This window comes from Grosmannia clavigera, assembly GCF_000143105.1.
Source record: "Grosmannia clavigera kw1407 unplaced genomic scaffold GCSC_179, whole genome shotgun sequence".
Taxonomy (NCBI): Eukaryota; Fungi; Ascomycota; class Sordariomycetes; order Ophiostomatales; family Ophiostomataceae; genus Leptographium; species Leptographium clavigerum.
The window spans coordinates 966,107-980,791 of NW_014040759.1; the positions used below are offsets into that span (position 1 = coordinate 966,107).

Genomic DNA, 14,685 nt, shown 5'->3' on the forward strand with positions numbered 1-14,685 from the left:
TATGAATTGATCGATTTTTTTTTTCAATGCTTGTTCATCGCAAGATAATAGGGGTTAAAAGCAGTCTGCGTAAAAAGTACGGAGTAATAATCCGCTAATGCAGGACGCTATAGATTGACTTGTGCTGAAATTCTGCACATAAGTCGCGTCGGTGGTTTAGTGGTAAAATCTGTCGTTGCCATCGACAGGCCCCGGGTTCGATTCCCGGCCGACGCAATCTTTTATGGTCAAGGTCAATTTAGCTTCTGTCCTTTGTTTTTTTTTTTTTTTTGGTAAACGTTACGCCATTTTTAGTCTACTCTTCCTTCAGTACAAAGAAGTCATCTATGTAGGTAGGACTGCGATTGGCCTGACCAATTGATGCCACTCAGGCCTTTCCCATTGTCAGCTCTCTTCCACCCTCTTCAGCTCTTCCGCCAGTCAACCGCGACGAAATGGCGACGACATCGTCACGTCGCGACGTGGCCACGTTGCTCAAGTACTACGACGACCCGGGCGACGGCTCGCCGCCGGCACCAGTAATTGTTGGCAGGTGAGATACACCGCCGACCTGTCGTCATCGTCAGAAGCCGGGCTGCAGGCTGACCAGACCAAAACCTGCAGGGGTACTGTGAAGAATGAGCGGGCGATGATCGAGGCGCGGACCGTCGTCGAGGATATGACCGGCCGCGAGGCCGCCTTCACGCTCGACAGCTGTGGCTTCCAGCTGGTTCACCACGCAAGCACGGCCACCGGCTGCCGTGACGACTGCTTCCGCAACGAAAGTCTGATCGAGGCCGAGTACATTGGCGACTGTGAGCGGCTGCTGCAGGCCGTCACTGGTGCTGTCCGTGTCTTTGTTTTTGAGCACAAGGTGCGCCGCGGCCCGGCTGACTGGCACAAGCTGGGGCCCGGCAACGCAGCCAAACGTGGACCTCTGCACCGCGCTCACGTCGACCAGTCGTACGGTGGCGCCGAGCAGCTGCTCCGCTACTACTTTCCCGACGAGGCCGACGGCCTGCTGCAGCGACGCTATCAGATTGTGAATGTGGGTGTGACCTGTCCGTGCTTCTGTGCTTCTCTTCTCTGATTTTAATCCCCAGGCCTGGCGTCCTATCAAAACAATCCACAAAGATCCCCTCGGTGTGGCCGATGCCCGTTCTGTTCCCGATGACGACCTTGTCGAGGCCCGTGTCATATATCCCGATCACGAGATGTGCACCTGGACCATCAGGCCTGGGCCAGACATCGCTCGCGGCGCTGACCCCGTGCCCACGACCGCTCATCGCTGGTTCTACAAGCACGCCCAGACGCCTGACGAAGTCATGCTCATCAAGTGCTTCGACAGCATCGCCGATGGCTCTGTCGCCCGTCGGGCCGCTCACTCGGCATTTAACGACGCTGGCTACGACGACGCGGAGCCACGCGAGAGTATCGAAATCCGCTCGTTTTTGTTCTACTAGAGGGGGGGGGGGAATTTGGCAGGACGATTACTCCTTGTTTCTATTCATCCCTTTAGTGCAAATAGCCTTTCTAGCACTGGTATACACAATATCAGCGGTCTTCTTTCCTCTTACTTCTCCCCACAGGAAGACTATACAATTTCATCATTAGCATCGCTCTAATTTTGGCAGTCTAGCTCTGTGCCAGTAAAGATGAAAGCTTTTGCTATTTAGAAGTCAATACATATTCTTGCTCTACTTGTACGCGATAAGCAAACCATACTCTTGATGAATCAACCACTAAGTCATAATAAGGCGCGATATCTACCTGAAAGGATCTCTTTGTTGGTTGAAGCATTAGTGGCAATTTAACTCTCTCTCATTAGCCTGTATAGGCAGAAAAGAAGCGCAATCTCTGCTGTTAATGAAACTAGAACTTCTGCATTCTAAATGACTGTATTTGTATCCAAGCAAGACTATCCAACAATAAAGCGTAATAAATGGAACTCATAGCTTAGTAAGATACTAATATCCTGGGAGGTCGCACAAGCAGTCCTCCTGTCTCGTTATCTCGTTGCAGCCTCAATTATGTTACAGACCACGTCGAGACCTGTCTACTGCGTTGATTCACGCTTGGCCAACTCTACCCGCATGCCAGGGAGGATGTAGCGACCGTAATCAATGGCGTCATTGAGGTTGTCATAGCCGCGGATAGAGATAAGCGAGGCGCCCAGGTCGACATAGTCCAAAAGGGAATCGATCAGAGTCTGGGGAGATCCTACCAGAGCTGTGGACGCTCCCCGCGCATTGGTTGCAGTCACGGTGGGATACCACAGAGCGCGGTCCTGCACCTCTCCGCGCTTGGCAATGGCAAGTAGCCGTTGGGAGCCAACATTCTGCGGCTCGCTAAACTCCTGCTTTAGGGCGGCACCTTGGGGAGGAACAGCCTTTGCCTCTCCGTTTGATGTGCCGTTAGACGTGCCGTTAGACGTGCTTTTCTTAGCCTGCTCCCCCCACTGTTGTAAAGCAGCCGAGTTTGCTTTAAGCTGGTCAAGGGTCCGATAGGCCTTGCTCCAGGCCAGGTCCTCGGTTTCGGCCAGGATCGGCCGGAAGGTTACCCAGATGCGCGGCCGATCAGTGCGGCCGGCAGCTTCGGCAGCAGCGTTGATCTTGTCAATTTGCTCCTTCGTCTCCTTTAGCGGCTCGCCCCAGAGCCCGAAAATGTCGGCCAGCGACCCTCCCACGCGGTACGCCTCTTCGGACGAGCCACCCACTGAGATGGGGATCTTTCCGGCGGCCGGCCGCACGGCCAGGTGGAAGTCCTTGAAGGTGTAGTACTTGCCCTCCCAGTCGAAAGCGTCACCCGAGGCCCAGGCCCGCTTCAGGATCCGGATGTACTCCTCCTCGCGCGCGTACCGCTCTTCCTTGCCCAGAAAATCACCCTCGCGGGCCTGCTCCGCATCGCTGCCGCCCGCGATAAAGTGTACCACCACGCGACCACCACCCAAGCGGTCCAGCGTGGCCAGTGCCTTGGCCGCTACCGTCGGGTACATCGTGTTGGGCCGTAGTGCGATGATCACGTTGATCTTCTTCGTTACGGCCAGGATTGTCGCGCCGATGGTAAAGGGGTCAAACGAACTGGACCCGTACGGGATCAACGTGTAGTTGTAGCCGTAGTCATCGAGCGCACGCGAGTACCGCACGATAAACTCGGGGTCCACGGGCGCCGCGTCTGGGAGCGGGTGCAGCTCCGTGGAGGCATTGGGGAAGGTCACGGAGATGAATTCAGTGGTGGACATTATCGATATGGCTGCGTGTAAGAATATGTCGAGACTTTGGATAAAAAAAGCCTGCAAAGTGCGGAAGTTAGGACCAAATTTCGACCTTCATATAATCCCCGCGCTGCCCCCCCGCATACTGCCCAAGTTTGATTTCTAAACAGATGCGACTGTCTGTATGGCCCAGAGCGGGATGGCGCAAGTTGCACCACGATGACGCCACCGAGATCGACCGGACTCTTACATTGTACAAGTCTAGCCGGGCTGAAGGATGGGAAGAGTCCGGAACATGCCAATTTTCATGGCAGAATGTCGACAGCGATCACGCCTTGTTGTCTTTATCTCATCCCTGGATTCGACTTTATTGGCTTCTTCGGCACTCTCCTAACGTCCAACGGCGAGAAGATGTTCTGATGACTTACACAAGATCGGCGATTAGTGAAATTAGCGTCTTGGGTCGCGCGATGAGAAGATCACGTGAGTGCTCGCACTTTCTCGGTATCGACCTTTTTTTTCACCTCGTCGGGAAGCCTCTTCTGGCTGGCGATTCACGCCGGCCTAAAAGTACTTCCATAGCATATCCATAGGGGAAAAATAAAAGAGCGCAAACGGCCGACGAGAGTTGCGTGACCATGTTTGAAATACTGCGCCCACTGTTCACTGTTGACATCTTGGACGTAGCAAAGTTGAAGATGTATATTGTACTGTTCAAGAAACACCAGCTCCAGCACCTATTGTTACTTACACTGATTCGTCTTCGGCATCGGAGTCATTGGAGTGGGTCCGTTTTTATGACCATGCACTATTTTCGTGTTACGTTCAACGTAGTATTAATAAATATACTGTACATTTGGAGCTGATAGCCGCGTTTCTAATCCGACCCTTTCAGCTTCTTATTTGCAGGAAATACCCCTTGTATAATCAACAAGGAACTACTAGTCAAATGTGTGGCAGCTTTTTAGCCAAAGCATTTCGTCCTTTGTAACGTTAGAGGAAGATGCTGTAACTGGCTACACTAAAGATAACAACGTAAAGAAAGAAACAAAGTCCTACAAAACTGTCTTCGAAATTATGCAGTTATTTATATAATCAAACACATATACGTAGAAGCGTAGTCAAGTTACGTAGTCTAAACCCTGATTGACTCTGGAGGCTTTTTATTCAGACAAAGAAACTAGCCACCAAACGCTTGCCTTTTTTTGTAAAAAAAAAGGAGAGGAGGGCATTAAGGGAAGGCATACAATATTTATTAAGATATAGGTGCCCTGTAAGCGTGTGTGTATTGTTATGGTTAGGTATTCCCAAGCTATGCCAACGTGCATAAAATACCTTACGAAATGGCGCAGGGCGCCATACAGTACATGCATTCTTTCATCACACGGCAAAACCGTGCACACACCTCCCAATGTGGCTCAGTCCGTTCGACATAGATACGTTGTATAAGCCGCTGCTTCTGCTTCTGCTACCTGCTGTAAACTTGCGCCGCCTTTGTCTTTGCTGCTTTTTTTGCTTATATAAGTTGCTTATATAAGGTGGGTCGGTATTCCTTGCGTTATATTCGCTGTACGGAGTACGGATCCGTACAAATAGTATTCGTCGCGACTACAAAAGGTTATCCCTAAGCGGTGATCTTATTATCACGAAATGTGATAGGGTGGCAGACTTCCAGTGGAGCCTGTTCTTGTCCTGCCGATGAGCCAAAGAGCGGGGTATTTAGCCCAGTTCCTGCAGCAGTCATCAGCGACTTGAATTGAGGAGAGCAAAATGTTGGCCATTCCTGTCCTCAGTTCGACAGTCGACCTCTGCGACCGCTGTGCGCGCGGCGCCATTATCCAAGACGATACGGATGAGTTCCGTGAGGATATCAACGAGGACGGCACTCCGACACTGCACCATGCACACGAAGACGGCAACAAGTCAATCCGGCTTCGCTCTGTTCTGCGATGGGACGACGATGCACCAGAATTCCCTGCCATGCTCCAGTCGGCAACGGGAGAACAGGGGAAGGAAGGCTGTCGACTGTGTAGGCTCGTGCACCAGGCACTCAAGCGTCGCCGACTGAACCATCGCGGTCCCACCACCATCATGGCTGCGTATGTGTGGGGAGGAAACCGAGACCGCTATCTGAGTAGCTACTCTGACGATGGCCTGGTCTACATGCGTTGTGAGGTTTTCAGTAAAACGCCTCCGGCTTTGGCCTACATCGTCTTTGGAGTACAGGTCGCAGACCGTACGTCCCGTTCCCGGGCGCAATAATCTAGCTCGAACTAATCTTGACAATTCAGATGACCTGTCAACATGGCTGCGGTCCGATGGCTGTCGTCAAGCCGAGCCTCTGTCGCCCGACAACGTTGAATGGATTCGTTCCACGCTCGTCGACTGGGACGAAGACCCCGGGACCCAAAGCGTAGGGGGCTTCGTCCCGTCCCGTCTCGTCTACGTAGGCGTCGATGACGACCAGACAGACTCGCCCCGGCTGGTGCTAACAGAAGGCTGGAAGGACCCATTACCGAAATATGCCGCGCTGAGCTACTGCTGGGGCCCGGGGCACGACGCGGCCAGGCAGCTGACGACCAAAACCTCCAATCTCGACTCCCATCTAACGAAGTTGCCACAGGAGGATCTCACGCCAGTCCTGCGAGATGCCATTGCTGTGTGCCGCTCTCTCTCAATCCCGTATATATGGATTGACGCAGTCTGTATTGTCCAGGACGACTCCGCAGATTGGTCAAGCGAGAGCGAAGTCATGGGATACATATACTACCATGCGTACCTTACCATCTGCCCGTTGGCTGCTTCAAGCTGCATGCATGGATTCTTGGAGCCCCGGACAGCTGGTGTTGATATTCCTTTCCAGTCGCAGAGACATCCTGAAATATCTGGGCTCATCACTCTGGTCGAGTGTTACAACGACCGAGATATTCCTCCACAGCAGACAACCATTCGGTCTCGACCAGGATTCGACTTGGACTCGCCTCTGTGGATGGACAGGTCCCTTTCGAGCTGGGAAACGCGTGGGTGGACATTCCAGGAGGACTACCTCTCATCACGGGCTATTTATTTTGGGAGAAACATGGTACACATGGGCAGCCCAAAAAGCAGCATATCTGAGACAGGTTTCGTTGAACTTGGTGATGGAGTTGCCGGACCAATGAAAGGTCTTCTGGACATGGCCGTGAAGATAGCTGGGCCTAAGGCATTGACGAATACGACCCAGGCTTCGGCGGGGCCCCTCGAAATGGATTCTCTCGTCGTTGGTGGTCCCGAAGAAACCGCAATTTCAATCTGGAGCATGCTGTCTGCCATCTGCCGCCGTGAGCTAACAAAGGCACAAGACTTTCTTCCTGCCATCGCGGGAATGGCAAAAGCCTATAACCAAATCCACAACGATATCTACTTAGCCGGCCTTTGGGAGCGCTGCTTGCACCTACAGCTGCTTTGGAGCATGTCACAGCCGCCATCTGGCACATTGGAATCAACACTCGAAGAATTAAAGAGGAACGGAACAGCAGAGGCGCCTTACATTTCGCCATCGTGGAGCTGGGCACGCATTGCGCTCGTAAGGCACTTTGAGTTACTTATTTCCAACCACTACTCGATCTCTGGGACAGAAGAGAATACAGACAAGTTGTTCATGCTGACTGGGTATGGCCTCTCTCATCTGAAACGTGAGTTTTCTCTCACAGGCTACTCTGTCGACCTTAATGAACCGAGCCAGTATGGAAGCATACGGCATGCATCTCTTCGCATTCGAGGCAAAATTATTTCTATCCCAACTGCCACCATGCACCCGAAGGGCGATGGCCGGCCGCCATTTGCGTATTTTGCTGGGGGGTTAGGGACGATGGAATTGGACTGGCAGACAGAAGCAGAAACGGCATTATCAAGTCCATCACTGCGGCTGCTTTTCACAACGTCCTGCTGCCAGGCCACTAGCAATGAGCTACTGAGGTTCATTGCTAATCCTGACGAGGACCATGAGAGCGGCCTGGCTGACCGACCGATTTATCCTGAAGGCTTTCAACCAGACACCTCTGGCGATGTGAAAAGGACCTGCCTATCGTGTCATGACCAAGGCCAGCCACACAATGTCATGGGTCTCGTGATACACCCAGCTGGCTCACCTAATACATTCCTTCGAGTAGGCGTGTTTGCCATCTTTGGCTACACGAGAGGCAGTCAAATGTTTGTTGATGCGCCTGAGAGTGAAGTCGAACTCGTCTGAGAAGACCCTGGGCATAACTAGCCCAGCCATAGCTATAAATTATTCTTGAATCGAAAAATAGATATCTGCAATGGTGGGGATAACTAACCCGAAATGAGCCTAGCGGATATCGTCAATTTGAAGAGCTGATCCTGTCATTGAAGTCGGGGTTGTACTGTAAGGTGCCCCGCAACCATCCGGCCTCCCACTCTGCGTTCCTCTCCAACAGAGACAGCAACTGGGATCCTATTTTCGGGTCAAAGCACACAGGAGAAGTCGGCATAGCCCGGTCTTAAAGGTTGTCAATTGTCCCGCAGAATACGGTTCGCCGAATTCTTCCTTCTGGGATACATGGGGAATCTCAGAATAGACACGAGTTAGGCTAGGGCAAGGCACCAATTGCAAAGACGACTCCGATGCCATGCTCTTTATGGGGTGTATGTTCCGCATATATCCACCCAGGTGTTAAGCTAGGTGTGACTTATGAAAGTACGCGGCTTGCAGGGCGACCAGAAGAGGGGCTAGATACCCCACTGCTTGTGAAGATGATTTAGGCCCCTCTCTTCCTCTTTGCCAGCTTGTTGTGCCTCATTTAATCCGGAAAAAATAATTCGATTTCGACTACGGACTTTAGTGGTGTAAAAGAGTATATGTAGGTACCAAGACAGCGGACGTTCTGTACCTTGCTGGCTCAAAACCGACCATTTTGCGGGGAATTGGAAGTACCTCAGCACATTAAGACTTCGTGAGCGGCGCGGCTGTGAACTAACAATTTCGAATCGTACTACAACTGTCGTGTCTATGGGAGGCTAGATTCGTTCTAGAAAGCCACATTCAGCTATTGATGACTGCAACAGGCACAACCTACAACTTAGGAAGGGACCAGAGATTTAAATAGATTGTGCTGTCGTAGTGCTGACTAGGCTACAGCTCGTTCTGATTCTCACCTTTCTAAAACTAGAAACTGCATTTTCGGTTGTTGCCAGTACCACTACACTGGCTAAACGCTGTAGTTACGTGAACAAGTTGCAGTCTAGTGCAACAATAAATATCACGGAAGTCAGTTAAATCAATGAAATTGAAGTAATATGAATACAGCGAAAGAAATGCCTGTTACTGATGTACTTTGCATAATCTATCGATTGTCATAAACAACATAAGTAGTTCCGATCCTGTACCAGTGCAGTCTAGCAATGTCATAGCGTATACTTGCAACTTAGAAGTACCCTTATTTAGGCCTGCCAATTCTTGTTCTGCCAATTCTTGTTCTTGGAAAGGTTATATACAACAGGAGACGAGCGTCCCCAAACACATAAGTTAATATTTACACACAAGAGTTTGTTAGATGAAGAGATAGGTAGGCCCTCCGTCCCATTTATACACTTCAATCATCCAAATCCAAATACAGATCGTGCTAGAGAGAGTCTAGTTGCGGCGGCGGAAGTAGCTTACGTCTCCGTTGCCGATCCAGAGTCGCTCGTGCTCGTCGGGAATGAAACATCAGCAGTTCCTGTGGGAAACAGGAAAGCGTCACCCGTGCCCGTTGGGAAAAAAGCGTCACCAGTTCCGGTAGGAAACGGGAAAGCGTCATCCGTACTCGTTGGGAAGAAAGCGTCACCAGTTCCGGTAGGAAATGGGAATGCGTCATCTGTGCCCGTTGGGAAGAAAGCATCACCAGTCCCGGTAGGAAACGGGAAAGCGTCATCCGTGTCCGTTGGGAAGGAAACGCCACCAGTTCCGGTAGGAAACGGGAAAGCGTCACCCGCGCCCGTTGGGAAAAAAGCGTCACCAGTCCCGGTAGGAAACGGGAATGTGTCATCGGTGCCCGTTGAGAAGGAAGCACCACCCGTGCCTGTGGCACCGTTACCAAAGTCGGGGCCACCCGGACCAGTCTTGGTAGAGTTGCCACCACGGAAACCGCCTTGACCTTGGCCGTGACCACCATGACCACCTCCACCGCCACGAGATGGGAATGAGCCGGTGCCAGTCGGAAAGAAAGCAGAAGCAGAGGAAGTGCTGGTAGCATCATCGCCACCGAAGCCCGAATTCGAGCCGGAACTAAAGCTGGGGCCACTCCCTAACGCTGAGTTGCCAGGGCTGCCGCTAGAGTCGGATGAATCTCCCTCATTGTCATTGTTGTCGGCCTTTTTGACCGAAAACAAGCTGGCCCGCAACTTGTGGAGAAAACCGTGGTGCTGCTTGTCGAGGGAACGGCCCTGGACAATCGAACCGGAAAGAGCAATGACCGAGGTAACCGGGGCCGAAACTGGAGCGGCTAGTCCGGTAGTGCACAGTGATGCCACAAGAGCGGTGGAGAGCTTCATTCTATTCTAAAGAAACGGAAACGGTAGGGTGGGAAAGGTATAAAATCGAAAAGCTCGAAAAGAGTGAGAGTTGACGCGACCTTTTCTTGAACGGGTGGTTAGGAACAAGGCTCGATACCAGTCGAGTGTGTCGAAGAGAATTGGCAGAGAAGAAACAAAAAGGAAAATAAGAGTTGTTGTATATTGAAGACCTAGGGATAGAGAAAACAGTTCTCGTCTACGACAGGTCCTTCTTGCCGCTTTATACGAATCTGGCGATACGGTCCTGTCAGAAGTTTCCGGCTGCGCAGATACAAAGTACCCCTCGGGACATTCGTCTAGGCGACTCCTCCCGGGATTGTGCTATCGACCTCCCGGATGCCATGGCATTTCTTGCACTTCGTACAGGACTACGTGCTACGCTGTCCCCTGAGATGTTTTCTTAGCCGAATCATCCCGACTGGGAAATTTAAGGGAGGATACCATCAAATCCATTCAATCGAGAATCAATGATAAGATCCCCAGAAAGATTACCCCAAAAAGAACAGACGTCCATGGATGTGTGCCGATGAACTGTCTATGATCATCCGAAAGACCCATAAAAGTCCACGCGGTGATGCGTAGCTGAAGCGTGTGATGAAACAGCCATCTACAATAGGAAACCGGAAAACCTGGAATACCAGACGGGAGAGACACGTATGAACAGACTCGGCAAATCGAACGATTCCCAAAACAACCGGAGGCGATCGTATACGATTAAGCAACGGTCGAAGATGTTTCAGAGCGAAGGCAGTTTGGGCGGTATTAGTATTTTGGTTAGCATGGCTGCTTGAAACAGATGTCCATTACGGAGTAGTAGCCTGGAAAATGCCCCCGGGCTGGTTAATACTCCGTACGTTGGTGCCCTATTAAGGAAATAAGCGGGACGAATTTTGTGAGAGAACCCCGTTGAAAAAAGGATCGGATGATGTCTTTTACAGGTCATCCAATGTTTTTAACATGTTCGCAATTTCGACAAACCGTTGAACGGTAGTTTATAGAGAACCCACGTTACTCGGACTCATTGTCGTCTCTTCTATTATCTCCAGGTGAAAACCCACTTGATTTTACTGAGAACAGCCATTTGTTTTCAACAACTAGGTAAACATACCCCTGAAGAAGGCCGTTCCACGCAGAACCCCTGTCCACTAGTCCAGCGCTAGCTGAAAAAGGAGACGGCAGCGACTTTAGCAGGCTGAAATACGAAAAGGCAGAAGAATTCTCGTCTGAGCGTCATTGGTCGTAGTGCGTCTTATCATTCGGCGTCCACTCCTGTCAATTGTGACTGAGTGTCACGACGACTCCATGCACGAGCGTCAGGGTTTTGATGTAGACAGCCGCGTCGCTTAACGTTCTTGCCACCAGATTGTCTCTCTTTCAGCAAGCCAATCCGTAGCTACTGACGCCTTGCCCTGCAGCTACTGAACTAAATTTACTGCAAAGTTTTCCGTCATAACTCGCTCTTCCCAATGCGCGTCAAACTATATGAAGGTTTGTGAGAGAGGCGAATGGCGTCTCTATGTATGATATCGCGTATTGCAGTGGACGAAGGTCGGGCATGGCTGTTTCTAGCTGGGTAACATTGCGAATGATGGCCGCCATACTCAATTAGCCAAAAAGCGGAAGAACTTGTTATGACTAAAAAATTGCAGAGCAACAAAGATTACAGTACATAATATAGTCTATAAGGATCCAAAGTACAGTGGGCTATGTCTACTTTCAGCGAATACTCGCAACCTTTCCTCCTTTCGAAGGTATTTCGCCTAATATCTTATCTCATTCTTCTTCTTTCCCCTCTTCTTTTTCTTATTGCAACTAACCCACTGCTTACGGTGTAATTCACCCCCTTGCCTCATGTTTATAGAATGACAAGGGACATCAACTAGGGTTTACCTTGTATATAATCGTAATGCCATAGATTACCCTATTAGGTGACGAGTTCGCGGTATTTATACGCGCCGGTCAGCATACCTTTTTCGTGCAACCTGTACTCTGTCATGCAATAGTGCACTAGTAGCACACCCTCTCTGTTCGTTTCTGCTTGCTTTTATCGCTAGCTCCTGTCTGTTAAGCTGAGGTCTCTCTTACCGCGGCCGCTTTTGTGACGTTATTGCCTGTCGTCATTGCTGAGAGGGAGTGCCCGCTTACGAGCAAAGCATATGGATGCAACATTGCCCCCAAACTTTTAGACAATGACGACAATAACATGTTCTAAAACTGCCACAAGTGAGTTCTAAAGACAGTGTACAAGACAATTATTGACGCCTTGGGGCTAGACGCTGAACAACCACCACGGAAACTCTAGAAAAAACAGCCTCAACGGCTTTCGTGAAAAGGGGATGGATTCATCTAAGTTTTCTACTAGAGAGAGGGACCAGAGGAGGGGGTAGTTGATACCCCTCCTTTGCCCTCCCTCGTACCTTCCTTTTTGGCGCACTCAACAACGCCTTAGGAAGACGCTGTAGCGAGAAGTGTGGCACTGTGCTTAGGCATCATATAGAACTCTTGTAAGGCGAATACATATTCTTTAAATTGATCTCATTTCTGACAGAGAGCGATATAGAATTCGAGCAACAAATCGGAATGGCCGCCCTCTTCCTTTCTCACTTAGTCAATATGAAGCAAGCTGGCGCATTCATTTTCCCTTGCCCGCCGTAGAGCCAGTGGTGCCACCCTGACCATAGTTCGACGCCTGGTTCGTGTTGTGGGCGGCGGCGGACTGGGCCCGTGCCGAAAATCCAGAACTCGACATATCACGGCCAGCTTTGGCCTGATGAACATTGTTAACCAACCACGAGACAACAGGGCCAGTTAATGATAGAGCAACGAACCTGACTCGATTGGATGTGAGAAGCTGCTGAGCCTGTCATCGAATTTCCCTTGTTAGAAGGCATTATGTACTTGATTGAACTTGAAGATGGTTTTTGTTAGTTGTTGTGTTATGGTTTTAAAAAAAGAAGTGTAAGTAGGACTTCAACTCTTTCTTAGAAAAAGAGAAGAGTTTCTTTTATTTATACGTGTGTGAACCATACTGAAACAGCGATACTATTCGAAATGCATACACCTCGGCATTGGCAAGGTCATGTTGCAACGACCAAAGAATGGTGAATAGTACTTTACTTAGTACTTTTTATAAAGTGCTATGTACATAACACTCAGGTAAACATTATCAATCAGTAGGATAATGCTGGTGCTAATAGGTGAGTGTGTTTTTTAGAGTCGAATCCATACCTGTGTTCATTTATAAATGAGGGGAGGTGATGATTCACATGCACGGTGCTTATACAGAAAAGCCCCGCACATGTGAGTCAGCGTGTCCTAATCGACGAAATGATAGTCTTTGCCCCTATAAGAACGTTACATCCAATAAGTCCGCCACCCCCCCTTTCGACCACCCCCGCCTTTCGACCACCCCCTCCTTTCGACCACCCCCTCCTTTCGACCACCCCCTCCTTTCGACCACCCCCTCCTTTCGACCAATAATTACTCAATCCACGCACATCTTTTATTCAGTCTTCCTGGACTTCTTCACCAGTTACATAATGAAAATGGTGCATGAATCTGTTCATAGACTCTGCCTGCATCTCCCTAGCCGTGTTTTCCGGTTGAATCTCCCTTGCAACGCGCTCTTTGACCGCCACAACCTCTTGAATTCGTACAAACCGCTTATTCGGCGCAGGCTTTACTTTACGGCGCTTACTAACCTTCTGCGCTTGTAATGCTTCTAGCTTATTAATTCGCTGCTTTTAAAAGGCTATTATAGCTGTTTTTAAATTAATTGCGTGGCTAGCTTTATAAAGAAGGCGCCGTGTAGACCTATTTAAATTACTCTCTTCCTTTACTAATGCAATTTGCTGTAGCATCTCCCGGCTAGTAGATAGCGTATTAAAAACGATATTGCTAGATTAAGTACGGCGTAGAGGAGTTGTATTGTAAGGGGCTGGTGTGCAATGCGTGGTCACGAAGGCTTAACTGGTTTGTACTGTTGTATTAAGACTTCAACTTAACGAACTATAGGAGATTGGTAGGCGAAGGCCTGCCAGCTAATATATACGTGGCTGGAAGATGCGGTGTAGCGCAAACCCAGTGGGGCGTGGCGCAGCTAAGTGGCTGTGCTAGTCCCGTGCAACGTGTCAGGATAGTTCGTTAAGTCCGCCGCTTGGTAAGCGACTGGTTGCCGAACCGGTGCGTAGGGACGCGTGTGTGGAATACCCTTACAGTTTTCTTAGTACTAGGCTTCCCCTTAAACATTATGTCTAGCCTACGCTTCTATAAGGCAGGCAATTATATTAATGGCACTAAGCTAGTAGCCGTAGATAGATGTAACGCCGCCCCAGGAAGGGGACCGACGCAGGCTACGCGCAAGCCGTACGCAGTATGCGCACAGCGTATTAGATGCACATCGTGAACTAGAAGCGGTGCTGGTGGCGCAGGCTGCGTGGTGCAGTCTGCGCACAGGCCACAGCACGTGCTAGCGCACGGGCCAAGTAGAAACGGGGTCGCGCCTGTCCTGCGCACTTGGTGCGCCAGAGGTGCGCCTACGATAAAGAGTGCCTCCCGCACTCCCTTAGAGTGCAGAAGGCAAGAATTAGCTATTGAATATACGGCTGCTTCCTCCTGTTAAGAAGATACCTCCTTGCCTGCCTGACTTACCTGGCCTACCCAAGTACACCTTTAACACATCGCTATTACAGCCATTAAGCGCTACTACGTGCTAAGAGGCATTAGGGTAATCCCTAGCCCTTTATATAACTTAGCTAAGAACGAAGAAGCTAAGAGGGTAGTTAAAAAGGTTATTATTCGCACTAGACTACTTTATCTCTAAGGTTGTATCCCTCTTATGCTCTAGCTAGAAGTCTGCAAGTTAGCAACTTACATTCGAAACTATATAGCCAACTTTAAAGGGGAGGTGCTAATTGTCTAGTAGCGATGTAACAATA

General features: G+C 49.9%; 4 protein-coding genes across 4 annotated transcripts; 2 read left to right on the top strand and 2 right to left on the bottom strand.

The window, feature by feature from the left end:
• Positions 1 to 434: 434 nt before the first annotated feature.
• On the top strand, positions 435 to 1,442 carry CMQ_39 (uncharacterized protein; the record flags this gene model as incomplete). Its single annotated transcript, XM_014313978.1, has 3 exons — positions 435 to 532; positions 604 to 1,027; positions 1,083 to 1,442. The coding sequence occupies 3 exons, from the start codon at positions 435 to 437 to the stop codon at positions 1,440 to 1,442; spliced, it is 882 nt and encodes a 293-aa protein (XP_014169453.1).
• Positions 1,443 to 2,035: 593 nt separating this feature from the next.
• Positions 2,036 to 3,220, bottom strand: CMQ_57 (alkanesulfonate monooxygenase; the record flags this gene model as incomplete). Its single annotated transcript, XM_014313996.1, has 1 exon — positions 2,036 to 3,220. One exon carries the CDS (start codon positions 3,218 to 3,220, stop codon positions 2,036 to 2,038), a length of 1,185 nt encoding a protein of 394 aa, XP_014169471.1.
• A 1,743-nt stretch (positions 3,221 to 4,963) lies between these two features.
• On the top strand, positions 4,964 to 7,245 carry CMQ_77 (tol-like protein; the record flags this gene model as incomplete). Its single annotated transcript, XM_014314016.1, has 3 exons — positions 4,964 to 5,429; positions 5,485 to 6,190; positions 7,182 to 7,245. 3 exons carry the CDS (start codon positions 4,964 to 4,966, stop codon positions 7,243 to 7,245), a joined length of 1,236 nt encoding a protein of 411 aa, XP_014169491.1.
• A 1,606-nt stretch (positions 7,246 to 8,851) lies between these two features.
• On the bottom strand, positions 8,852 to 9,727 carry CMQ_73 (uncharacterized protein; the record flags this gene model as incomplete). The annotated part of the gene is made up of 1 exon (XM_014314012.1): positions 8,852 to 9,727. The coding sequence occupies one exon, from the start codon at positions 9,725 to 9,727 to the stop codon at positions 8,852 to 8,854; it is 876 nt and encodes a 291-aa protein (XP_014169487.1).
• Between the last annotated feature and the right edge of the window lie 4,958 nt (positions 9,728 to 14,685).